Below are 27,680 nucleotides of genomic sequence, written 5' to 3'. Positions count from 1 at the left end.
TTCCATAAAACAGTAGAACAATATATATAAGTACACATTTTGATATAAAAAATATTTGATACTATGTACATAATATAAACTTTATTACAATTTGTGTATTAACATTTAGCGTTAAAGTTTCGACAATCAGTTTTTTTTTCGGACTACTCTAATGCTATTGGCCGCAGCTGGCCTTCACAGCTTCACCGGATGATAGGGGGCGAGTGTAGATGGTACTCCAAACCTATGGAAGGACTTATGGAGCGACTGACGGCCAATTCTCGCTTGACGGTTACAACTTTAGTCTGAGGGCACGGCTTTGCCTTCGAACCTCAGCTCAGGCCGGAGTAATTTCGATCCCCAATTGAATTCAACGGGAAATCGATCGGAGGGGCTAACAATCAGTAAGACTTCATACGCGTATACAATTGTAGGCGCCATCTTTTGATGAGAATGAAACAACCTATAACGCCATCTATTGACGTGTTGATTAGTTAATTAATAAACTACTAGATGTCCTATTGAAAATATTGATTTATTTCAAAACTGGATTTATTTCATGTGGCATTTTCTTTAACTTTCTTTAGCTTATTTATTTGTCCATATTTAACAGCAAATTCTGTAAATTTAATTAATTCCAGCAAATGCAGTTTACATAAAACCTTAACATATAAACATACAGTTTTTCTATATAATTGTCTTTTATACAAAAATAGAAAACAATATATTTTAAATACTTTTTAAATCACAGATTCCATAAATAGTAAACTAAGGGTGTGTATTCACTGCAATCGTTCTCGTTTAAAATAACAAACACTACAGCGTACATATGCAAAAGGGTTAAAGAATGCTTTCAGCTATCTTTTAGTATGTTTGCATTGAAAAACCAGTTAATCTCTTTTATACAATCGAATCGCAAACAAATTGAAACGGCATCGAAAAAAGAAACCATAGAATGGCAACACAGACGGCTCGTGTTCTCAGGCTTTACCATTTTAAAAGTATGATACCTCCATACTTTCTAGTTTCATTTTATTTCAAACCAGAACTTGAATCAGTACAGATTCATGTTAGAAACAGGGAATATGGAAATAATGAGAATTTATTTGTTTCCTCGAACTGCATGGTACGTTACTTTACACGCGGATATGCTTGGTGAATACGCACCTTAATATATTCTATTACAATTTATATACATTAGGATCTTAATGTAGAATCACCTAAGGTGAATTCTCAATAAACATACTATAAGCAATGATAAAATAAGTTCTGGCGTTGACTTAGAAGAATAACCTGAAACAATAAACAAAATAGATATGTTTACACAGGATAAAACAAAGTCATCGCCGCTTATATACTTTAAGTTACGGCACGGATTTTAACGCAGTTTTCAGCAATAAATACAGTGAATCAAGAAATATACATATATCATTACATAGTATAAAACAAAGTCGCTGTCGCTGTCTGTCCGTTCCTATGTATGCTTAAATCTTTAAAACTACGCTACGGATTTTGAAGCGTTTTTTTTAAATAAATAGAGTAATTCAAGAGGAAGATTTATATGTATAATACATGTTATAGAATAGAACAAGCCGAGAAATGTAATGAGATAAAAGATATTAAACAACAATACTCATGAATACAAATGTTTCCATCGTGCGAAGAATCGAACCCGCGAACATTGAAAGCAAAGCAGTGCTAAACCACTGGACCGATGCCGTCTAGGGGTTTACGAAAATAGCCCATATACATATAAAATATCAATTACCTGTATCTCTGTCTGACTGTCTGTATCTTGAATTCGGTGACTCAGGTGTTGTTGGCGGTGGATCTAATTACAAAACAAAAAGTTTAGTAAAAGGATTATTTCTGTTTAGAAATAGAAATAAGATTAATAGTGTATCGATTTTGTTATTATTCAGTAAACTATGTAATATTATGTTATCTGTGATCAAACTAAACAGATTCATAATAAATAAATAAATGTAATAGAATAGAATAGAATAGAATTTTATTAACTCGTTTTTACAGTAATAACATAAGAAGTACAAGAATAATTTACACATTAAAAAACGGAGTCAATGTGGACCACAACTCAGCATAATGCTGGAAATAGTTTCCAGCGCTGATTTTCAGTTGGGCCCTCAGTACGGACGCGCATATATTACAATTAAAAAATACGTATACATAAAATTAATAAATTAGATATTATACAATAAAAATAATAATATCAATCTTATATGGATTAGTACTAATCCTATATGGATTAGTCATAAAGAATAATTTTAGTGACGAAAAGAAACCGTACCATATTCACTATGAAATGTTAGTGCATATAAGAGTGGATATCAAATAATAAATTTTGTTATTTCATAATAAATGTTAACATTATTGATTAATAAAAGTAGGTAAATAATTTTAAAAGCTCCAATTCTCCTTCTTTAGGATATATCTTCAGTTTCTTGAATAGTTAGGCTTTTAGTTTAATATACAATTATATTTATACTTATATATAATCATTAAAATTTATCCCATGTTTTACTATTCAACATAGGTAAAGCCAGGCCTACTCGCTAGTATATAGGACGGTTTATGTTGATAGTCCATAATACGTTTCCGCAAATATCTCCAAGGAAATCTTATCTTGAAGCTGAATATAATCGTAAAAGTATAATGTGTGTCCATGAATAAATTTTGTGGTTATAAAATATTTGCCATTGGGGATTGTGATGTTCAAAGCGACGATCTAACATACACGGTGGATCAAAATATGTAACTTCGTATAAATATGGTATATCTATGTCGGGCGACTTTGTTTGGCGTGCCGAAAAGAAATAAGTATAAAGTTTATTCAGTGTTTTTACAGTACAAACAAAACAAATAAAAAATAATAATTCATATAAACAATATAGTATAGTAGGTTAATGAAAGTGATTCGATATGTATTAATATTGTAAGACTAGCTGTACTCGCGACTTCGTCCGCGTGGAATTTAACTTTATTTTTCTAAAATAAAAGTAGCCTAAGTTACTCCTTATTATATCAGCTATCTGCCAAAAAAAAATCCCGTCAAAATTGGTCCAGCATTCCAGAGATTAGCCGGAATAAACAGAAAGACAGACAGACAGACGCAATTGTAAAAAATGTTATTTGGCTTACAACATACATAGGAATATAAATACGATACATATATCGTATTTATATTCCTATGTATGTAGTAAAAAATGGTTATTTCAATATTACAAACAGACACTCCAATTTTATTTATATGTATATTATTTTATTTAGATTGAGATTAGATGAGATTTGATTTAGATTAGTTATGTTACTTTATTAGACGGAAAGCTATTTTGTTATTTACGCAGTTCTTAGAACCTAATTTTGTTAAATAAACAGTAAATTTTAATCTTATTTTAAGAATTATATGTAAAAATATGTAGAGAAGCAGATTCTAAGTGTCTGCTAGGGGTTATTAATCCAATAACCTCTAGCAATGTACATGGTAGGTTGATCATTACGTGGTTCCCCCTGGAAACCATCACGTTCAAATTCCTGATGAATTTGCTACGGTGCACTAACTGACTTGACCTCATTCTCATCTTATCATCCTCTACTGATGCCTCACCAACGTATACCGTACAGTGCAGGCAGACATACCATTCCATTATCATCCATTATTAAAAAGTGCACAATACAGGGTGAATCTTCAAATGCTGTTCAATCAAATGTATACACTAACCTCTATAAAATATGTCTCTTTTTCTACTGAAGTAATTGGCTAGGGGAACTTGCATATCGCACAGTACTTCAACAGTGGGTGGTAGAGCATCTATCCTTACAACGGCGCTGGTCACCGCCGTGTACCTTCCTTTGATGAGGTTGACAGATGATTTGGCTTTAACCGACCTGGGAAGATATACCTTTGTTAACACATGTAAAAATACCGTTTATTTGTGCATTAGACAAGTTTCTTGTCTGTTCTTCTTGGAAAACTTGTATAAGAAATGTTCCAGTTAATATTCTTGCCAGTTCAATGAATATAGCTAAAGTAAAAAATGGTAAGATCTTTATAGAGTATTTAGACATCTACCTTTTATATATTATAAATATTATTTTATAGACTTAAAAATGACAATTCTAAAGCACTTTATTTAGTTTATTTCAATAAATATTTTATTCTTCATTGTGATATGATTTATTACTTGCCCAAATAGAATATAAATGAAAAATGGATATCTTTTCTCTCATTTTAAATGATTAAATATGTATTTCAAACTTTTGATGCACTCCATGTTCATGAACTTTAAAAATAAATTTAACTGTACTTATTCATCTTTTTTTTAAAAAAACGCCGTATATATAATAAAATTAAGTATTAAACAACTTTAATCTCCGTTTCGGTATATTTTCTTAATTTAAAAGAGAGTAACACCAATATGACATTAAGACGATTGAAGGAGGTTTATGTTCAACATGAAAACAAGAGACGTCACCGAGATATTCGTTATTTTTTCATTTAATAGAATCTTTAGAAACATCTCCAAGACAGACTCTGCCTAAAATCTCTTGCAACCTGAAAATCTACCTATTTTAGTCACTATACATATTTCTTTGTAAACTGTGTTTCGGTTGAAGTGTAAGATAAGGCACTGAATACTGGATAAGAAGCATGTCATCTTAGTCCACCAGAATCACATGATGATTTCCCATATCCATATTATAAAAAAATATTCGCATGATGAATGCTACATGGTACATGGCTAACTACGGGGTAGTTAGCCATGTACCATGTTAGCTTCACGCGGATTCCTCTGGAAACCATCGTGATAAATTGCCATTTGCAAAGATGAGTTGACTGATCTTACGTGATGCTTTTATCATCATCCACTGGTGCCCCGATAGCGTAAACCGTTAACGCAGGCGAGTGCATAATTCCATTATCATCCATATAAATATATATACATACCTATTAGCAACTAATATCATAAGCTCAGGCTTGGGATATACTCCTTCCACAGTACAAATTATATTCAGATAGCCGTCGTCTAGTCTGTCTTCAATCATTTCGAACCTCTTTTCTGGCACTGTAACAAACAGAAACTTATATTGTCGAGTCAAAATGATAAATACGCATAGTTGTTCATGTATAGGATTGTAAATGGCTTTAAAAATAAATTAAGTTTGACAGTTCTACTCAATTGAATCTGTATACTAAACTGGACGGTAGGGAAAAAATATGAATACATAAAAACTTGACGTTCATAAGCGGCAAAAAATTCCTACATGAATAAACGATATATAATTTTCGTTTAGATTTCTAAATTTGACCATCAATAGTGGTCGAAACGTTTCCAGTAGCTGTGGTCAGGTTTCCGCACTGAATGTTTTCGCTGTTAAACATGTAATAACATAATAAAAAAAACTTATTTTTATTTCTATATGATTTCAAATAGCTTGTCAACTCTGTTCACCATATCGATATAAAATTATGTTTCCAGCTTCATTCTTAGCGATTTGTGTTTAGATATTGTAGTAGTATTCCAAGCACCAGCCTCGCACTGTAGTTTATAGTTTTTTTTTTTATATATAAAAATAAAAATTAGTTATTGTATTGACTATTCCCTTACTACCTCCCACTACTTACCCGATAAGGTGGGATATTCTTATTACTGCGCTCATTTTGTGTTTCCATGCCGAAGCCTCCGCACGTTACAATATACGAAGCTACTATCAACATGGGGAGAAGACGAAGGAACGAAGACGCGAAGAAAACATTCAACAAGAAAATTACAAGAGACTTGAAAAATATGAAAATCTTGTCGTGCGAATTTATTCATCGGAGAGTGCTGAAAAGTAGAAAATTATAAATTTGATGCGAGTGTTTTTACTGGGTATTCTCTGTCAACCAAAAAATAATGATGCGAATAAACATACTAGTATTCTCTGTCAACCAAAATGATGCGATATGTATTAATACTGGGTATTCTCTGTCAACCAAAAATGTGATGCGAGCTTACCTTACTATATTCTCTGTCAATAAAAATGTGATGCGAGCTTATTACACTGGGTATTCTCTGAAAACCAAAATGTGATGCGAGCATTACCACACTGGGATTCTCTGTAAACCAAAAATGTTATGCGAGCTTACCACACTGGCTATTCTCCGTCAAGTAAAAATGTGATGCGAGCTTACTACACTGGCTATTCTCCGTCAAGTAAAAATGTGATGCGATTTATATACTGGGTATTCTCCGTCAAGTAAAAATGTGATGAGATATTACATACAGATTCTCCGTTTATTAAAATGTGATGCGAGGTTATTTTACTTAGTATCCTGTTCAAGTAAAAGTGTGATTTAAGCTTACCACATTGGTTATTCTCTGTCATTATCTAAATTCAATTTTTATATTCTCTAGGTCTTCAGGATGTCAAAACGACAGATCGACTTTAATCCACAAAGCGTTAGTTCATTACGGCTATATAAACCAGAGCATCGGTCATTCGAGCCTGTTATTACCGTTGCACTCCAATCCTGTCATGACAACGATGTCTTCATCACCACAGTCAGGACCATCTGCACCACCACAAGAAAATAAACCACAAGAAAATATAGGTACAGAAGATGAGGTTATCCATGCCGCAGACATATTAATTCTCGAGAACGCGCCAAATCAAAGACTAATTTTGGTAAAAACATCGGATAAAGAATGTTGCATCGAGATGAAAGGAAATATTGGAGAAGGGCCTCCCAAAGGAAGCTCGTGATGATATTCTAAAAAATACTTGATACCTGCTAATTGCAGTCTAACATCTAAAGAAACCTCTCTCAAAAAAAAAAATTCCATAAAAAAAAAAAAAAAAAATACCTACCCATCACTCCGTGTGAATTCCTTAGATATATTTTTGACTTAAGACGAAAAATACAATTAATGAAAACAAGTATCAATTTCTCATAAATACAAACAGAGTTAAAATTGGTGGATGAATGTTTCATCCACTATAAACTTCCACTTCGATTCAATAATTTTCTGATCTCTAATTGTAAAATAATTTTGTGTAGACATACTTTCTGACACGTCAGGTACCGGTTGGGGAGTGTTCTGTGGCAATAAAAAATCGAATGGGTATTCGAAGGATAACAAACGTTTACTACACATTATAAAATAAGAAATTTATTATTTGGTTTAAAATTATATGCATCGGATTTATCCAATTGTGAGGTATTACTTAGAATAGATAATGAAAATGTGCAACACCTGAGGGTGTTTGGTGTGTCTTAAATTACAATGAACAAAACAAATCTTCCAAAAATGCATGAGAAGATCGTAAAATAATTAATATTAACATTATTATATTATATTAAATACTACAATTTTTGAACTTAAAAATGAAGTTAGCCGATTTATTTAGCTTTTAGAAATACAGGATAAATTAGTGATTTTATTGATTTACAAGTTGTCACAAAGTGAAGCATGGATGTAAAGTCAAATGAAAAAAAAAAAAAATTTTAAATGATTAAATATGTAGAAACATTTGCAGTTGATGCATTTTCAATTTAAAAAATAAATTTTTTGTATTTTTATTCCACCATTTGTATTACTTCGGAAACTGATATATATAATAAATGCCAATTTTAGTCACTATAATACTAGATAATAATATATTGGAGCCATGGTTTACATTTCACAAATCTCCTTTCAAACGATCCCAAATCTATGTTCAGTCTGTAAACAAGAGACGTCACCTAGAATGTCATTATTTTTTATTAAATAGGTCCTTATCATCAAGATATGTAAAGATAACGCTTGCAAGAAAACACATAAGGACCTGAAAATCTAACAGTTTCAACCTATGTTAAAATCGTGTTTCTACAATGAAAACTGTGTTTATCCTGCAAGATGTGTTTGAGTGCATATCTAAACAAAACACACAGTTAATGAAAATCTAATTGTAATAATTTATTCATTAGTCATAAAAAAGCTCATAACAATGTTTCTTGTTAACGGATGAGTCAATTGGTTAAGGATTGTCTGCTACATAGTAGCATGGTTACCGCTGTATTCATCGCGCATAGTACACCATGACGTGTACGTTCCATTTCGCAAAGAATAGACTTAGATAGATACTTAGATAGCCAATAGTCAACGTAGATGTAATTAGAAAAACTGCAGGCGAGATACATTCTCCTTAATTACTGTAATTATATATACAATGTGTTATGCATGTATATTATAACATAATAAAATTATTGTGTTATAATATGCATGTTACAGTACAAATTTATTTCACTACATTTTCCGCACACTTTATTGACAATTCTCTGAACATCCTACAATATGGCAACTGTAAGAAACAGAAACATAATTAAAGATCAAACGAACTTACCAAGTGAAGTTCGATCATAATTATGTGACAGCTTCAAAAATAAATTTATTCACACCCACCCACTTGATGCATTCATATATGTATATAATTATGTGCGTATTGTAAAAATGGAATAATTTAGCTGAGGTTCTTTCTAATATCCCAAACCCGTACATAAAGTAAAGTGTGAAGCGAAAAATAAAATAAAAACTACATAAAATTTGAACTGAAAACTTTACTTTAAACAAAATAGCGCAGTAACAAGAATATCCCACCTTATCGGGTAAGTAGTGGGTGGTAGTAAGGGAATAGTCAATACAACAAATAATTTTTATTTTTATAAAAAAAAAAAAAAAAACTATAAACTACCGTGCGAGGTGGTGCTTGGGAATACTACTACAATATGTAAACACAAATCGCTAAGAATGAAGCACATAATTATGATCGAACTTCACTTGTAAGTTCGTTTGATCTTTAATTATACGACACAGAAATGTGACAGAGGTCTATTTAGGTATAACAATTTTAGTATTCACATAACGAAGTTTTTTCTGTGGTGTCTTTGTATATAAGTATTTGTGTATTTATGTATATAAGTGACAGTTATTGACGTACCATCTAATGAGCCTTCTAATTTACTATTTCAATCACAGTTTTAAATTCGACGCGGTCATTATTTATAATTAGTAAAAATCACGGTATTTAAATTGTAAATTGTAAAAATATCAGAAACTCAATAAATTATACTTATTTTAATCACATATCAAAAAAGTAAAAAAAAAAACGTAAGAATATTAAGTAATAAAACCTTCATTATTAAAATCCTTCCGTAGTAACTGTCTTCAAATTCAGTATAATGTGAACTACAAATTTTAGGCAGAACATTCAACTGTTTGCGATCACGCAAGCGGTAATGGATACCGAAATATGTAAACGAAGATACATAACTCCTCTAGAAATATCGTAACTTTCATTTTCAGACTTTATATATAGTCGTGTAATTACTACAGGATGCTTGAGATTTTCATTTCTTTCAATTACCTACTACTTTATTTTTATATTATTATTTTATTACAATTATATTCCTTAATTGGGAGAACTAATTAAATCCATATACAAATTTTCATCTTTATCGATATGTTGGATCCATTTGGGATAAAATTATATTTAAGTATATTGTTCATTACACGTTACTCTAATGAAACAGCAGTGTTAAGGCCGGTAGCGTCCGGAGGACACCGACAAGACCCGACCGTAGTTTCTTAGTACTGCGAAAAAATTGATCATCTTATATATAAAATTCTCGTGTCACAGTTTTCGTTCCCATACTCCTCCGAAACGGCTTGACCGATTCTCATGAAATTTCGTGAGCATATGGAGTAGGTCTGAGAATCGGCCAACATCTATTTTTCATCCCCCTAAATGTTAGGGGTAGACCACCCCTAAATTTTTTTTTTTATTTTAAGTCAAAACAGCGTTTGCCGGGACAGCTAGTAAATTTATAATTGTAAAGAATCAGCCATTAAACTAATTTTATTAACAATATTTGTACTATTCGAGCTATAAAAGCTCCAACAATATTATTTTATTATATTATAACAATATAACTTTATATAAAATTTCGTTAACATCCATTGAACAGTTTAGTCGTCAATAAAAAATGAACTAACAGATGGTCATATTTTCGCATTTATAATAGTAATTTGGATAATACTTTAGTATTCATAATGCAGTAGTTTATTGGATAGCTCAGGTTACTAAACAATGTACACAAATTTATTGGAATGCCTAGCAGTTGGCAAACAATGGACTAGAAATCGCGTGCCTTGATATCGGTACGTAGATTTAGACTTAGAGGTACTAGAGGCATAATAAAATAAGCTACGAGCTTTGAATACATTCGATTTAATATCAACTGAATTGTTTCTGTCAACATCAGTAATAGACTGTTATGTTATTGGATATATTGTTACATTATTGTAATCGTTTATAATTTTAAATATATGTACTTTCATATATTGTTAATGATTAATTGTTCGATCGACATAAAGTCAAGTGAGATGTTAGTTATGTAGAGCAAAGTCTCATATAGATTGTGTAATTTAAATATTTTTAGCACAAAAACCGAAATAAAAAAAAATTGAAATGCAAAAATCATTTATTCATGTAGGACATTTTATTCGCTTATGAACTTCAAGTTTTTTGTATTAATATTTTTTCCCTATTAGCGTATCACTTCTATTCTATTTAAATCTTTACCGCGCTTCAAATATTGATGGATTTTATCGTATTATAAGCGAAATGGCCATTTGTATTCCATTAGCCTCCCATCTTTGCCTTTGTTTTAGTTCAACTTGTTTTGTAAAAAAGTGATAATTCACGAGTCATTGTTTTTATTTTACTTTTTGGAGCTTGTAATTTATTTACTTTTGTATTTAATGGATTTATTTGTGTGATAAAAAAAAATATTCAAATAAAAAATCATTTATTACACGTAAGGAGAGATTTTATTTTAATACTATTATGAACTTCAATGTTTTTTGAATTAATATTTTTTTCCCGTATACTCATGTATTGTGCATTATCACAGCGGTTTTGCTATTCTATTTAAATCTTTACCGATACAAACATTTGTATTCAAATGATTGTTTGTATTGTGGATTTTATCGTATATTATAAGCGAAATGGCTACCAGTTGCCAATTACCTATAACACTCCATTAGCTAGATAGTACTGTGTGATTTTCCTTTATTATTTTTAGTTCAACTTGTTTTGTAATTTCAGTACACAGATCAAATCTAGAGAGAGACTATTCATAGAAAATTGATTACTTGACCGCACATTTGTATGAGAGTTTTAAAGAATATTTTGAATTTTTCAGTTTTATTTTTTTATTTTATTTAGGAATGTTATTTAGTTTTATGAACATCATTAACTTTCGATTGTTTATGACCTTCATCATTTATCATACATATTTTTAATTAGTAAGTTTTACAGTTAAATTCATGAACGTAAAATCGATTATCTCGAGCATCCTTTTCTAAGCCTCCTATAAATAAACCTAAAACCATTCGCCTAGACTTAGATGCACCAGCATATGAAGTTGGCTTATGTAATTTCCGCTTCGACTCGGCTCACAAAGCACCATGTTAGTACGAAGCTTATAACATTTCTGGTTTCTGATATTACTACAGTTTATATTTCATGTACAATGTGGGATACGTTGTGCAAATTGGAATTGTTATGAAAGAAACAAAAAGCGGTAGGCTCTCAGCGAAATGTTGGTATGTCAAATAATGTGTTGTGTTAAACATAACATCGACAGTTGACAATACTTTCTTACTACCTCATCTGGGATAACATTCGCCACAATATGGTTTTTAGTTGAAATAATGTTAATGTCAGGAAGTTATTTTAAATTTTGGTGCTTTATGTATTTTTTTTTATAAATCGTTAATATTAAAATTTTAATATCGACCGAGTAGTCGAAATGAGGAATACATATCGCTAGGAGCAAAAATGTTGAAATGGATTTAGAATTTCTGTTACAAAAAAATCATCAAAGTCATTTAAATGACTTTTGGTTTAACGATGACACCGAATAATTTCATAGTATACGCAAGTTATAAGTAGCTTGCCTACTGCAGAAAAGGGATTTCGATAATACTGGCCACCAATAAAATATGTATTTTATTGGTGGCCAGGAAGTTTTAGTCTAGTCTAGTCTTAGTAAAGTCTTAGTCACATTTCGAATTTAAAAGAAAAATATTCAATTTAAAATAAGAACTGAAAGGAAAAGGACGCTTCGATTTTAATAATTTTAAATAAGAAAATGAATTAAATAATTGATGTAATAAAATTGTTATTAATAAAATATAAACTGGAGTACGTGGCTATTAAACTATACTACACATCGGGACGTTCCTGAGCAAAGGTTATGTTTGTTCCAAAACCAAACCAAAACCAAAGTTATACTTTGAGTTTTTAGAGTGAGGAAAACGTTCTTTCTGGTCAAGGTCGTATTTCTCTTTCTTTTCCATAAATTATTTTCTTTTGTAAAATACAATCCACTATCTATTTTTATTTATTCTTTATACGGATTCGTAATCCAACAAAATATGTAAAATAATACTCACCAAAAATAGTCATAGGTTTCGTCTTCTGGTCCTCTGCTAGAAACGTAGATACGACACATGTGTAGTTCCCAGTGAGGTCTGGAGAAGGATTCTTTATACGCAACGCCCGGTGTTGTGCATATGGATTGTGCGAAGATTTGTAATTCAAGTCCAACTGTAAATAATATCCCTAGCTTATTCTTTTCATCTTATTAGAAGAAACACCTGCTTTTTTAATACTTTGGATGAGATAGAGTTTACAAAGTTATCGGCGTTGCTTATATATCTATCTATATCATCTATAACTAGCTAAGTAGGTAGCTCTAAATATTAAAAAAATATTTCATATTTGTATCAGTCAAGTTAAGAAGAACTTGTGTTACTAGACATAGTAACATAAGTTCTGCCTAGCTTGACTAGATAGAAGTGTGTGAATTATCCTGGGTTATTATTTCATTATATATAGTCGAGACTTGGCATTTTCCTTCGCATTCTTTAATTTCAATCAAATAAATAATATATATATATATATATATATTTCAATAGATAGACAAATATTAATAAAATAGATAGAATTGACGTACATAAATGGCTGCAAGTTTCTCTGTATATTAAATAAATTCTTTCGAATTCGAGTCGCAAGTTTTGGGCATGTCCTCAAATAACCGCCATCTTAAACTTATCTAAACTCAGTAGACATGTTAATGTTGATATGACGGGGTTCCTCCCCCCCTCGCCCTTTCCCCCCTCATTCTCCACATTCATCACTGTCACTGAGAATATGTGGTTAATGTTAGACAATACCGGTCCATTGACTTTGTGCGTCGGGCATAAAAGGTAATAAATTATGTAGGCCATTACGTCATCAAGTGGCAACATGGTATGTGATGCCAATAATCCACAAGTCTTGTAAAATTAAATGCAATAATGTAAACAGTTGTTCAATTTAACGTAACTTAATATAACAATAGGGCTGATAACTCAAATATAATATATTTATAAGATTTAAGTTGGCAACCCTATTAAAACTAAAACGTAAATATTATATTCCTGCATTAAAAAATTTATTTAGAGAATTATTAAAATTAGCATGGAGGTTTTCTTCTAATTCTACAGGGATGTAAAATCTTTTGATTAAGAAATACCTAATAATCATAATTTATCATCTGTTCCAGAAAGAAGGCATTTCTTTCATTTTTTCTCAAAGGGAGCAAACCGATGTAAGGTTACAGAATAACATATTAGTATATAATCATGTGAACTTAATATATAGTTAAAATTATTATATATGGCATTGTAATTATAATATTATAATATGACAAAAAATTATACATACGATAAATCCTTTACAAATATGTGTATACGTTCTGGATGAATATTCTTTTTTAAACTTGATTAACAAATCATTAATCACACTTTAGTACTATGTCAGTTTAACATCATTCACAGTCCCATACATTATTAAATTTTGTTCATAATGCACAAAGTTTCAAACGTTTATTTCATAGTTTTTCAACCTTATTCTAAAAATTCTTAAGGCTTGCGGCTGAGACATTATTACATAGATTTGGTTCGTACAGAATGGGACTCACCTTATCCTTTAAAAGTCCTAAGGCTTGCGGCTTCTGCGGTGGTATCCATTGGTACACCAACTGTGACTTATCCATATAGAACCACTTGACAACTAGACCCATCACGTTATCCGTGATGTAATCACAATCCAGTGTCACGGAATCCATGGTACCGTATTGTACCACTTCTGGTACGCGCATGTAGATGATGCGAACTGATTGAACACCTGAAAATATATAACATCCATACAAATCCATACGAAGGAAAATCTGACCGTTTATTTTATCTTTTACAACTTAATAGTTGAACGGATTTTAATGAAATAAAATTTGAAGATCGATTGTATTCCGAAAAACGACACAGACTATCATTACTTATAGACTATCATGTCTATAGATCATCATGACTATAGACTATTATTACTATGGACTATTATGACTATATAGTAATTATAGTCTATAGTCTATAGACTATAATTACTATCAGTTTCAATAAATAGTTTGTGGAACTTGATCAAATTTTAAATATTATTAAAAAGTTATTTTTTAATAAAAAATCGATTCACGTAGAAAAATATTCTGAGGTAAAAGATAGCAGATATCAAAAATACAGAGATTTTTACTTAAAAGAAGCAGACGAAGTTAGAAACAACTAACATCATATAGAAGAACAAATTGACCAGGCTGCTAGTAACAGTACATATTGCAGTACCTACTGATCAGACTTTACAGATATTTCATATCTCATATCAACAGCAATCTCATATTTATTTCAGATTTTTGCGGAAATAATCTGGCAGAGAATTGAGAGAATTCAAGCGGGTGCATTAGCCGTTTTCTCATCCGGAAACATCATATTATTGGAGGAAAGACTCCGCTAAAATATTGTTTCGTGGTTTCCTATCAATTCCCGGGATCCGACTGAGTATTTCCCTTTCTGTGACAATATTTGAAGGACGTAGGATATAAGCTAAGTAGGTATTGTGTTTAAATCTATGAAATTTGAATTAAAATAGAAATGTTTTTTATTACAGTAAATTATTTTATGATTAAAATTATAAGATAATGAAAGGTTTTTGTGGTTTAGAGTACAGCCTCATTTCCAACTGATTCGATTTACGAACAATACAAATATAATGTGTGATTATTTATATTGGTTTGGGTGTTTTCTATATTTGTGCATTTGGGTATAACTTTCAGTTGTTTAATTCCCATATGTACAAACTCTGCTTAGTTTAGTACTAGATGGAGCTGTGTAAATTATCCTAATTTATTATTCCGATCCCAATTTCCGATAAAATTTTCTTCCAGAGAATTGAATTACTTTTATTCTGGTCCCATATAAAATATGCAATGCAGCAAAATATACATCATTCTTAAATTTTACTATTCATGGATTTTGTTGTCAAGATATCTTCTCTCTTCAGTGATTAACGGGTCGCATTATCCGAAGAGGATGGAGGTTGGAGCCTCGGGGCTTATAACCCCTTTCCCCTTTCAATCTAGTGAAGAAACACCGTTAACAAATTAAATTAATCTAAAATGTTAGATTCAAATATATTTTATTTAAATAAAATTTAGTTCAATATTTATGTAGACCTCATGCTCATCCTATCATCTTTCACTGGTAACCCGCCAGCGTAATCCTCTTAGCACAAGCCTGTGCACCATTCCATAAACCTGAATTAAAAAAATGGAACATATGGCGGACTTAATACCTTGTGGCAATATCTACCAGGCAACCATGAGTGTTGCAGAGATAACTTGTTATATGTTGCAGGAAAGGAAATTTATCCATTGTTCGATAGTTTATGTGCAAGAAGATTCCACTTCCATATCGCAAGGCAAGGATACATTACTGGAACCGGCGAGCGTGACAGCAATATCCATTGTCCGCCGACGTTGCGTAAATATACACTGGCTTTATTCTTTGCGAAAAATCGTTGCATTAGAAGACTGGATCTTTGTCCATAAAGCCTTGTGGATTCGACGCTTCATACTTGTAAAATACAGGATATTAAAAATCATTATACAAAAGAAATATAAGATTTCCAAACATTATTATACATACATATTTTAATATATTGAATTAATATTAATTTTTATACAGAATAATTTCGACATAACTATATAAAAGGAGATTTGAAACTGCCGAATCTACATTGAATGAAAATTACAATACTAATTATTACGAATAGTTTCTCGTTAATGTTCTAGAGTATGTTCTTTTAATTGTCTGCCTCAACATTAACTAATAGTTTCCCTGTTATTAATATAAATATGCAAACAACCCTAGTTTTAGAATAGTTTCTGCACTTCCTTAATAGCTCAAAAGAAAAGTACAAAACGTGTCTATAATTAAAGTAGATTTGAGGTATTTTTTTTTATTTTCTACATTAAATTAAATTATTATATTATTTCAAACCCACCCTCCAATTTTTATTCATAAAAACGTCAGTCTAAACTGTCTAGTCCCCCCCTCCGATCGATGCCCCGTCCAATTCAAACGGGAATCGAAATTACGACGGCCTGAGCCGAGGTTCGAACCCCTAGTGGTGCCCTCAGACTAAAGTCGTATCCGTAAGGCAGGAGTTGGCCTTCAGCCGCTCCATAAGTCCTTCCGTGTGTTTGGAGTGCCATCTGCACTCGCTCCCTAACGTCCGGTGAAGCTGTAAAGGCCAGCTGCGGCCAACAGCATTAGAGTATGTAGTCCGAAAAAAAAAATATGTCTAGTCCACAGTAAACGCTGATAGTTTTAGTTGGGTACATATAAGAATTTAAAACTATTGTTATAAATTTTTAATACACCTATTTTACAACCCTTCTCACCAACCTTTCTTCATTAAAACGTCAGACTACTGTGGAGTCCACAGAAACGCTGATAGTTTTAGTTGGTTTGTTGTACTTGTCATGATATAATTTCTTTTTTACTTTCGTCTATAAACACCACTAGAATGCAGCCGTTTCTGAATAATAATAGTGAACAATTATGGATGCAGATAATAAAAAGCAAAATGGCATATGTGTGCTCGAGACGCGGAACCAGGGGTGTTCAGTGGAGCGTGCGCCGGACCGCCGGACCGCCGCCGCGCCGGCGCAACTCGCTGTGCCATACCGACAAGTGTTCTTGCAGATAATACGAAGTGGAAGTTTCTAGAATTTTGTAATATAGTCATAATATTCGACTCGATAAATACGAATTTCATACATATTCATATTTACTGTAACCTTTAAAATACATACTACATCCTCGTAGCTGCCTTTATCCGATTATTAGTCGGCGCAGTATGTAATCTTCTTAAATGCATATTTAATGTTATAACATGTCTATTTATCTGTCTGTTTTTAACATTGTATCCGTTATGATCCCTAACCATTCTCGATGGAAAATCTACGTCGTTAATCCAAGTGAATTCGCTACACTAGCCTAATTAACCGCATGCAGAATTGTAATACAGTTGCTATTCTTATTTTTAAATATATTAAAATCTACAGATTATGTAAGGACTAATTAACAGTTGTAATCGAAACGTATAGCTTAGCTTATAACTGCAACTCCATCATTTCCAATCATCTTTCAATTTTCATCATTGTTAAGATGCAAAAAATAATAAATAAAAAAAAAATCATTTAGAGTATATACACATATAATATATTGTAGGTAGAAATGGTGGTGTTATTGCTTAAATTCTCTCTTCCAGACAACCTTTGGGTAGAGGAGAAAAGAAAAATATTATTAAACAATTTTTATTATACAATCTCCTGAAATTGCTATGATGTATGGATGGCCCCTAATAAATGTTATTAGCCATAATGGGCCATCCATACATCATAGCAATTAAGATATCTCATATTAAGAGCCCTGACCTTATCATTCACTGATGCTCTGCTAACGTATGCCAATGCAAGCAGGATCATCATTATTCGTAAAAAAAAAACACTTTAAATTAGGCAATTAACCAGCAAATTAATCTGTACCCTCCACTTCCTGGCACGTGTTATCATTATACTCCATCCCTTTCTATCAAGGAGTAATGCAGTACGTAAGAAAGAGACGGTCGGCATTCTTATACACATGTCTTGGTAACCAGGTGTGACCGGCGCGTGTGCGTTCCACTTGACATGCTGCTCACATTGTGGTGGCAAGCCATTGAAGTTTTATATATAAAGATAAAATAAAGAAGTATATAGTAAATAAAAAGTTTACCATTCGGTAGCATGCAAGTTTTTTATACATTTTTTTTTAAATCCTATGACTTTTTATAACAAAATACTTAGATTATACTTATATATATTTTTTTCGAATATTTTTCGAACTACTCCAATGCTATTAGTAGCAGCTGGCCTTTACAGCTTCACTGAACGATAGGGGGCAAGCGCAGCTGGAACTCTAACCCTGCGGAAGGACTTATGGAGTGGCAGAAGGCCAATTCCTGCCTGATGAATAGGACTTTGGCCTGAGGGCAACACTAGAGGTCCGACCCTCGGCTCAGGTTTTTGTAAATTTTGAAACGGGCGGGGGATTGATAGATTATCTTAGTTATTACCTCCAGTAGTTAAAAACAAATGTTCAATTGAGAGTAATGGCAAACAAGCTGGCTGGCTGGTAAATGGGAAGACGTTTAGAAAAACAAAGAGCGCCACGGATATCGCGTCATCATTAAAGGCCTAGGTGATCTAGCACACCACCTTACTTCTGATGATCGCAAGTTCGATTCAAACATTTTTGTCCATATTTAAAAATATATATTTCTGTTTATATCTATTTATTAGGCACATTGATTGAAGTAGAAAAAGTATAATCCATCACATTTAAAATAAGTATTGTTGCTAAGTAACAGTTTGTATGTAACGTGCAACTGCGATCGGAACGAAGTAAATTATATTTACTACTATATACGTAATCCACTCAATATCTCTATCACTATTGCCTGGTACCCATAACACAAGCTCTGCTTAGCTTGGAACTCCATCTAGTTCCTATTACACTGTCTGAATTGTCCATATTTAATATTACTATTATCATATGTTGTCCCTAACACCCCTAATGCATTGGCATTTAGAAGCACTAAATATGGATTTTTAATAAAACATTGTTCTATTAAAACTCATAAAGATAACCAGTATATTTAGAACCGTACAGACCCTACTTTCCGCTACAGATATTTTAAAATTAATTATAGTAAACAATATATATACGGACCCTTCTTAGCACGCGACTAAGACGTTCACAGTTCGTTGCATATGACACGAGCACAGGAATCTCGCTCTCATGAGCACATACTGTTTTTTTTGTAATGCCTTCAATATGTGGTTGTTTACGGTATTTGAACATTATCGTAAAAGAAATGTTTCTTATAAAGTGCACGCTAAAGATTATGGACAGCATACTAAGTTTAGAAAGTGCCGATAAATAAGTAATGGATGGAGAATTGTGTGTAGTAGAAAATATTTTGTAATAATTTATAAATCATTTTTCTTTCAATAATATTATTAATAAATAATTCATACACCGACACCTAGTCCCAAACTAACAAATCCAAATAAATACAATACTAATACTTCTAAATACTAATACTAACTGTTCTAATGGACAATTAACACAGCGTCATCTAGTCCCTCGGTAAGCAGAGGTCGGTAATACTTTGTTTTTTTGTAAATACGTACATAATATACATAGAATACATCCAATCCGATACAAACAATCATATGCACGAATACAGATGTTTGCACCGTACGAGGAATCGACCCTGTGACCATCGGAAGTAAAGCGATGTACTTAACCGCTAAACCACCAGGGTCAATAATAATAATAGTAATAATAACATATTACAGGTAACTTTAGGGTTGACAACGTGCATATGACACCCCTGATGTTTCAGGCGTCCATAGGTAGCCTATGGACTACCAAGTGCTAACCGTTTACCCTCAAATGGGCTGTATAATTATTTCCCACCTACGTAGTATAAAAAACTTGATATTATAACATTATTATATATAGCTTAAGGACTAACATATATAGAAAATAACAAAATAAAATAAGATATTGTGTCTGTGGTCATGACGCTGCCGACGGCAATCTGCCGCTATTCAAATAATAGAAATGTATAAATACATTTTTATAAGTTATATATAAGTATATAAACGAAATCCAGATCAATACTAACAATTATATTCTCATGAATAATGGGCATAATAACATCCTATATTATTGCATATTAGAAAATAGGTAGCCAGCTAATATGGCATTTCAAGTACTTAAAAAAGACTAAAATTCTTAGCTATTCTCTGTTACAATCTAAATAACGTCATAGTAATAATAATAATAAAAGCTGAGAAATCAAAACATACCAATAATAATAATAAGCCCACACGTACACGCACACACACACACACACACACACACACACACACAGACGCACACGCACTCGCACACACACACACACACACACACACACGCGCGAACACACTCGCAAACGCACACGCACGTAAGTGTGGAAAAAACTAGCAAAAATTGAGAGAGTAAGAAGATAGTGAGGATAATAATAATAATAATAGGAGAATTAACACAGCGCCATCTAGACCCAAGTTAAGCTAGCTAAAGCTTGTATTATGGGTAGGTACTAGATAACTGATAAATATACATAGATTTTTTTTTGTAACTACATACATATTATATATAGAAACCGATACAAACAATCATACTCATGAATACAAATACTTGTGCCGTGGGAGGAATCGAACCCGCAACCATCGGAAATAAGGTGGTGTGCGAAACCACTAGACCACCGAGGCCGTCAATAAATGATAAAAAAAAGACTTGTAGACGCTTAATACAGCACATTGACAGAAGTGGTTATAACAATAAAATATGTAAAAAGAACTTATATTTTAAGCTAGCTGTTCCCGCGACTTCGTCCGCGTGGAAGTTAACTTTATCTTTCTGAAATAAAAGTAGCCTAAGTTGCTCCTTATTACATCAGCTACCTGCTAGAAAAATTCCCATCAAAATCGGTCCGGCCATTTCAGAGATTAGCCGGAATAAACAGACAGACAGACAGACAAAAATTGTAAAAAATGTTATTTTCTGGTATGTACCGTATTTATATTCATAGTAAAAATGGTTATTTCAATATTGCAAACAAACACTCCAATTTTATTTTGATGTATAGATAGGTATAAACGAATATACAAAACTGCCAGTGATTCTCATTGTAGGTCTAACAGCCTTCCTCGAACCCGTATAACTCCTGCTTTTTAAGTCGAATACTCAAACAAAACGAGCAATATTCGTCTGCTCAAGTTATATTGACCTTCTAAAGCGTATGAGTTTCCTATTTATTACCATAAACCGCAAAGAAACTCTCCTGAGAATAATTCTGAGTTCGCAAAGTGGGTGATCGCGAAAGTGGCCTGCTTAATGTTAATAAGGAGTCGGCACTCTCCAATGTCACTTTTCCTGCTGAATTTTTAAAGCGACTGAGTTAAAACTTTGCTATACATTAGGGCAACCATGAATCGGGGTAAGTTGGAGACTTTTCCAACGTGGAACGTTTAAAAATTAATGCAACACTCTTTCGACTTTCTTATAGCCAGTTAAACGATGTAAGTTGAAAGTTTATTAATTTCTATAGTAATATAAGATATACTGGTACTGTTTGTTGGGGGAATATTGCAATGTTTGATTTGTTTTAATTGTAATAAATAAAATATTTAGAATATATTGTACACAGAGTTTAATAATGACGCCACGGAATGTTCGAGAGGGAGTGCAAAATAGTATACAAAATAACATAGATGTTCTGTGCCTGACGTTCGAAATTTGAAAATTTGAAAGTAAAGGGCTATTTGCAATCCCAAACAGGTACTATTTTTAAAAATCCTGTACATTCCGAAAGATTGGTAAGTTGAAGAGATAAAAATCGATAATGGATTGTTCTTGAGCAAGCATTGCTAAGGTGGAGCGATCCCCAAATAGTTACAGTAATGTTACAATAGTATTGTCCTCTAGTAAAAGTGAAGCGAAACAAAAAATATCATCTCAGGTAAAATACATATTATTTATTATTATTTATACTAATAGCCGTGCCCGCGGCTTCACCGAATGAAATTTTTAGCCTATATGTTATTATAATGTATAAACTATGTTATTGTAAAGTTTGATTTAAATCCATTTGGTAGTTTTTGAGTGAAAGAGTAACAAACATTCATCCACTCACAAACTTCCGTATTTGTAATATTCTCAAAAAACTCTCAATAATAGTTTCCCTCGTATTAACTTTTGTGTACAGACAAGTATCAATATTTTTTATATTATATATAGTTACCGGTCCTGTATATCCTAAAGATTTTTATATCATGGTCAATCTAACACTGTCCCAAAAGAAGACGTGAATTGAACTTGTGAAAACTTATCTGCCATGATTTACATTACACGTCCGCGTTGAAAGAGGCATTCATCCTGTTTCACACTTGCTCCATCATATTTTTTATCACACATGTATATCATGATACTTTAAAGAAAAATCAACTCTAAATAATACATGAAGCTTGCTACTACACATCAGAAAAAATCGCATTCAAAAGGATTAAGCCGCACAGATAAACTAAAAAAATCTAAAAAAACATTGTTTTGTTTTCTATTTAGTTGCGTCGGGGATTTTCTTATGTAAGGTTATATTTTTAACGTATACATATATAAGATTTAGTGTGTTTATAATCGTACCTATATATAGAGAGATTCTTACCAGATCTTCACATCTAAAATATCTGGTCGAACCTGACAAATAAAAACGGCCGAAAGTATACTATATAATACCGTCCCGACCACACTTTTACACACAATCAAGACACCGTCATCACCGGCGAAGACGATGACCTCATACACACCATATCGCGCATTCAACCAGGCGCCTGGGCGCGCCCAGCGGCTCCACAACGGCGGCCCCGTTCGCCCCTCCGATCGATTCCCCGTCCAATTCAAACGGGGACCGATGTTACGACGGCCTGAGCCGAGGTTCGAACCCCTAGCGGTGCCCACAGACTAAAGTCGTCGTCCCGTCAGTCAGGGAGTTGGCCTTCAGCCGCTCCATAAGTCCTTCCGTGGGTTTGGAGTGCCATCTGCACTCGGCCCCTATCGTCCGGGCCAGCTGCTGCCAACAGCATTAGAGTAGTCTGAAAAAAAACTATATAATAATAACTTAGGAACAATTCGCACAACGCCATCTACTCTATCCTATTCTACTCTATTCTATTATTCTCTCCACTCTGCTCTATTCTATCGTATGGTATGGTATAGTCCTGCACAGTGTGGATCAGGCTTTACATACGAACTGGTCCCTGTTTTTAAATATGCGATGTGAGACGCGTATGAATACCCGATGAGTAGGTAATACCGGTGAAGGCTTCCTCGAAGTTTGGTTTGAATTGTTTATAAAAGAGTTCGGTAAAGGAATTCTAAGGCTGTGTTATCCCTTGCGTAGACTTTGTACTTTATTGGCGCCTACTCGTACATACTGTGCGTGGAATATTTTTATCTTTGTTAGTATATTGGGGTAGGACATTTAGGAGCTGTTTTATAGTAGAGTAAATAGATAGAATATTGTTTATTTGTAATATACATTAAAATACTTAAATAATGTTAAATAACACATGTATAATTAGAGTAATAATAAGGCCGCCTTATTGCTGAAAGCAGTCTTTTCAAGGTAATATTTTTGAGAGTATTGAATTATATAATATATTAAACTACTACTGTTTAAGGGGAATAGTAATATTTGATTTTCTCATTTGGAATGGGTAAATAAAAAAAATACGTAAATTATCTATTTCAAAAGATATTGAGCTATACTACTAGTACATAACATACGCCGTACTTTAATTTAAAAAAAACATAGATTTTTTTTTAATGACGCAGGTTTCAACGCCTTTACAGGTTGCTAGTCTAAATTATCGAATCAATGCAACATGAAATATAAAACTACATTTTTAAAATCATTGTGAAGTATTTTAATAACTTATATAGCTTTGGAATAATTTAACAAAATTAATTCATATTTTATCTCGTATTTATGACCACAAAATCTTGCGTTTAACATGCGGTGTTATTTTCGTGCGTGCGATATGTACATACACACTTATCATCCAAATCGAATATTTTCTATTATAATTTGTATGTATTTCCAAAAAATTGTATTTAGGTATTTCTAATAGTATACTACAATCTCTTAGTTTGGGACTAGATGGTATGTGTGAATTGTCCTGTTCTATTATTATTATATAATTAAATGTATTCAATATTGTGATAAATAAACATAGTTTTTTATAATCTTTGAATATAAAATCTATAACACAATAGGCACTTTCGTAAATCTTATATAATTTCTAATCTTATATAGTCTTGTTATTCTTATATAATTTTGTTACGTAATATACAAACATATTTATAAAATTAAATTTAAACCAATACTAATTCTGTTTAAAAATTAGATTACATTCTATTTTTAAAACGTTAATAAGCTTAAATATTATCCAAACCTACATTTTCCTGAGCCTAATAGTCAGTAAAGTTTTGGGCGAAATAGGGTTAAACGGGTCAAATGCCCAATAACGGCAGGTGGTGGGTCCCATGGGACCGACACAGAGGGTCACATGCGCCCTAAAAATGGTCCTAATTAGGTGGCAACGGAAAAACTTTTGTGTATTTCCTTCTTAATTTTATCATAATGAAACGTTGATATTATGAAAGGTATAATCAGAGACATCTGTGTAATAGGGTACAGTGTACAACAAAAACTTAAGGCTAATTTTCTAAGCAAATATACAGTATACAAACAAGGGACTGGTAGAGGAAAGGTATATGAAATATACCAATATATTTATTGAACGAAAATATCAAAATATCATTGCAAACATTGTCAAACGTATAACAAATATTGTACAAACTTTGACATTTATTAGTACCTATATTATCGTGATTTCATAAATCAATAAGGTGACAAGAAATAATGTTTTATCTCAAAATACTTGTAGTAATACTTGAGTAAAAAACTATTGTTTCTCACACAGATAAAAAAACAAATACCTACATAAACTAATCTCATATATAAAATTCTCGTGTCACAGTTTTCGTTCCCATACTCCTCCGAAACGGCTTGACCGACTCATGAAATTTTGTGAGCGTATTGAGTAGGTCTGAGAATCAGCCAACATCTATTTTTCATCCCCCTAAATGTTAGGGGTAGTCCATCCCAAATTTTTTTTTTATTTTAAGGCAAAACGACGTTTGCCGGGACAGCTAGTATGTATATAAATATAAAGACATATCATAATAACAAGGGACAGAGGTAACAATTGGCGACCTTATTATTAAATAGGGATTTCTATTTTCTTTTTTTTTATTTTCACAATAAGTTTTAGTGATTCTTTAAGGGGGGTATTTTTCTAACAGTTTTAGCATATATGTTAATATATATTAAATAATATATACAGTAAAAAAACATACTTTCTCCAACCGTTTGTAGATGGAACATTAACATAAAAATATACAAATCATATAACTTGTATATTATTATGTAAATAGACGGATGATTACTATTATAACTATATATTATATTAACTGTGCCCGCGGTTTCATCCACGTGAAAATAGCCTACTTGATATTCTGATACGTAAGCTATATTAAGAGTAACAAAAAAGTATAAGTTTCATCAAAGTATGTTCAGTCTTTACGTAAAAGAGTAACAAACATGCATCCATCTATTCATCGCCATTATAATATTAGTAAGATATATAAAAAAAAAATGAATATTAAAATCGTATCTTCCTTGCAAATAAAACCATATACATAAACGTATAAATAAGAATAAAAAAAGTTAAAGAAAATAAACGATTACTTGAATGACGAGCATGCATAGCAATAGTTGTTCATGCACGGGAATTTCATTTAATGTTAAACATAGACACCTATATAAATATACATAATAAATAAACAGCCTTTTAAAAAAAAAAGTATTTCAATTGACTTTCTTGCCAGTTCTTCTCAAGTATATATAGATCCACTATATACTGAACTGAACGGTAAGGCAATAATTATAATATAAAAAATTTCACGTTCATAAGCGGCTAAAATGTCCTACATGAATAAATCATTTTTGAATTTGAATTTGAATAAATAATTACTCTACTATACCCACCCTGTACCACTGTACAATATGTATTTTATATCGGGGCGAGTACTTTCTTATCTAATAAAACGCCACCATTTGTTCGGTTCATCGTGCACAGGGGACCTGACGACACTGTTCTCCGGTTGGACAGCTCGTTAATTAGATCTAATTATTCTTCGTTTTTGCTCACGGACACATTCTACTGTATCACTAGTGGAAATTGGCTGCTTTGTTTGAACGGATTTAGTACTTGAAATACATCTTAAAAACTAGAAATAAATTTTTATACCTCTATTCAAACGAGCAACACACAAGTCTTGCTCGTTCTTCTTGTGATGAATCTGCGTTCCGAATGAGTGGTAGAATAAAAAATATGACTATTCAAAAGTGTTGAGTTTATTTGAATAAAGATTATTTCTATTTCTATTTCTACAAAAGAATCATCTTTATAAATGGAATGGTGCATGATGGAACGCATTTTATATTTGAAACTAGCGGCCCGTCGGAAATTTCATGGGTATTTAATATATATAAATTTTAACGCACACTTCGATATTGATATCCTCTATAAAACTATAGTAAACTTTGCTCTATTATCAATAATTTTCGCAGAATACGCGATATAATATTTTTATATTCAGTTGACATTCTACTACTCGTACCTACGGATTTGCATCATCTTTCCTTATGCGAGCAGTTAAGGAGTGGTTCTTTCACGAAGCGTCAGTGTTTCGTATCTCTTACAACATTAGGTCTTTCAAGCTAAGAGTGAATAGGCACTATTGAGGGGAAGTGGATTGTTAGTAGACTCTTGACCTCATTACTAGCAATGTACTATGTCAAGTTAACGCGGTTCCCTCTGGAAACCATCGTGATCGTCACCTAGAAATAGGTGATTGATCACGGTGAGCTAACTGGCCTGACATGCTCATATTGACATCTTCCACTGGTGTCCAGCCAGCGTAAACCGTTAGCGCAAATGGGTGTACCATTTCATTATCATATATATAAAAAATAGATACTATTTGAGCTTGCGTGTAACATCTTAAACCGCATCATCCCTTAATAAAAGATGAAATTGACTTGAATAAAAACACTAAAAATTCGCTATAAAATAAAATAAGATAGCAACAGTAAGTGGTCAACTTTTATTCGCTAAACATATTGTAAATAACCTCAAAAAGCTCAACAAAACATAAAAATATGCAAAATCACATTAATATATTTGAATTAAAAAGAAATATATATTTATTCATTTACGTACGTATATAACTATAATATAATATAATATATATGTATTTATTTCGATAATTTAGTGTCCGCTCCAGGGGAACACATTAAGTAATTAAAACTTTGGCCGTATCAAGTCGCGGATAAAGAACTAGATAATATATTTATATTAAAAAAAAAAATTGCGATAATAAAAACAGTAGAGAGACAAATAAAATTAATAAAAAAAAAAGTATGTAGTCAACTTTGAACAA

At 32.1% G+C, this 27,680-nt stretch overlaps 1 protein-coding gene across 1 annotated transcript; it reads right to left on the bottom strand.

Annotated features, from left to right (window-relative positions):
• Positions 1-642: 642 nt before the first annotated feature.
• LOC131850316 (uncharacterized) lies at positions 643-15,919 on the bottom strand. Its single transcript, XM_059200515.1, has 7 exons — positions 15,889-15,919; positions 14,051-14,256; positions 12,480-12,633; positions 4,946-5,063; positions 3,719-3,885; positions 1,748-1,810; positions 643-1,272 (listed from the first exon to the last, which is right to left on the bottom strand). Exons 1-7 carry the CDS (start codon positions 15,917-15,919, stop codon positions 1,196-1,198), a joined length of 816 nt encoding a protein of 271 aa, XP_059056498.1. The 3' UTR covers positions 643-1,195.
• Positions 15,920-27,680: the final 11,761 nt, after the last annotated feature.

This window comes from Achroia grisella, unplaced genomic scaffold, assembly GCF_030625045.1.
Source record: "Achroia grisella isolate CSIRO2021 unplaced genomic scaffold, CSIRO_AGI_Agris_v1 utg729, whole genome shotgun sequence".
Classification (NCBI taxonomy): domain Eukaryota; kingdom Metazoa; phylum Arthropoda; class Insecta; order Lepidoptera; family Pyralidae; genus Achroia; species Achroia grisella.
This window is presented reverse-complemented; position numbering and strand designations above follow the sequence as displayed.

Coding starts and splice junctions, on each gene's coding strand:
- LOC131850316 (XM_059200515.1), bottom strand. CDS start 15,919: ATGGATATTGCTGTCACGCTCGCCGGTTCCA. Junction 14,257..15,888: donor TGTCACGCTCGCCGGTTCCA/GTAATGTATCCT, acceptor ATATATTTTCAG/GTGTTCAATCAGTTCGCATC. Junction 12,634..14,050: donor TAGGACTTTTAAAGGATAAG/GTGAGTCCCATT, acceptor TATTATTTACAG/TTGGACTTGAATTACAAATC.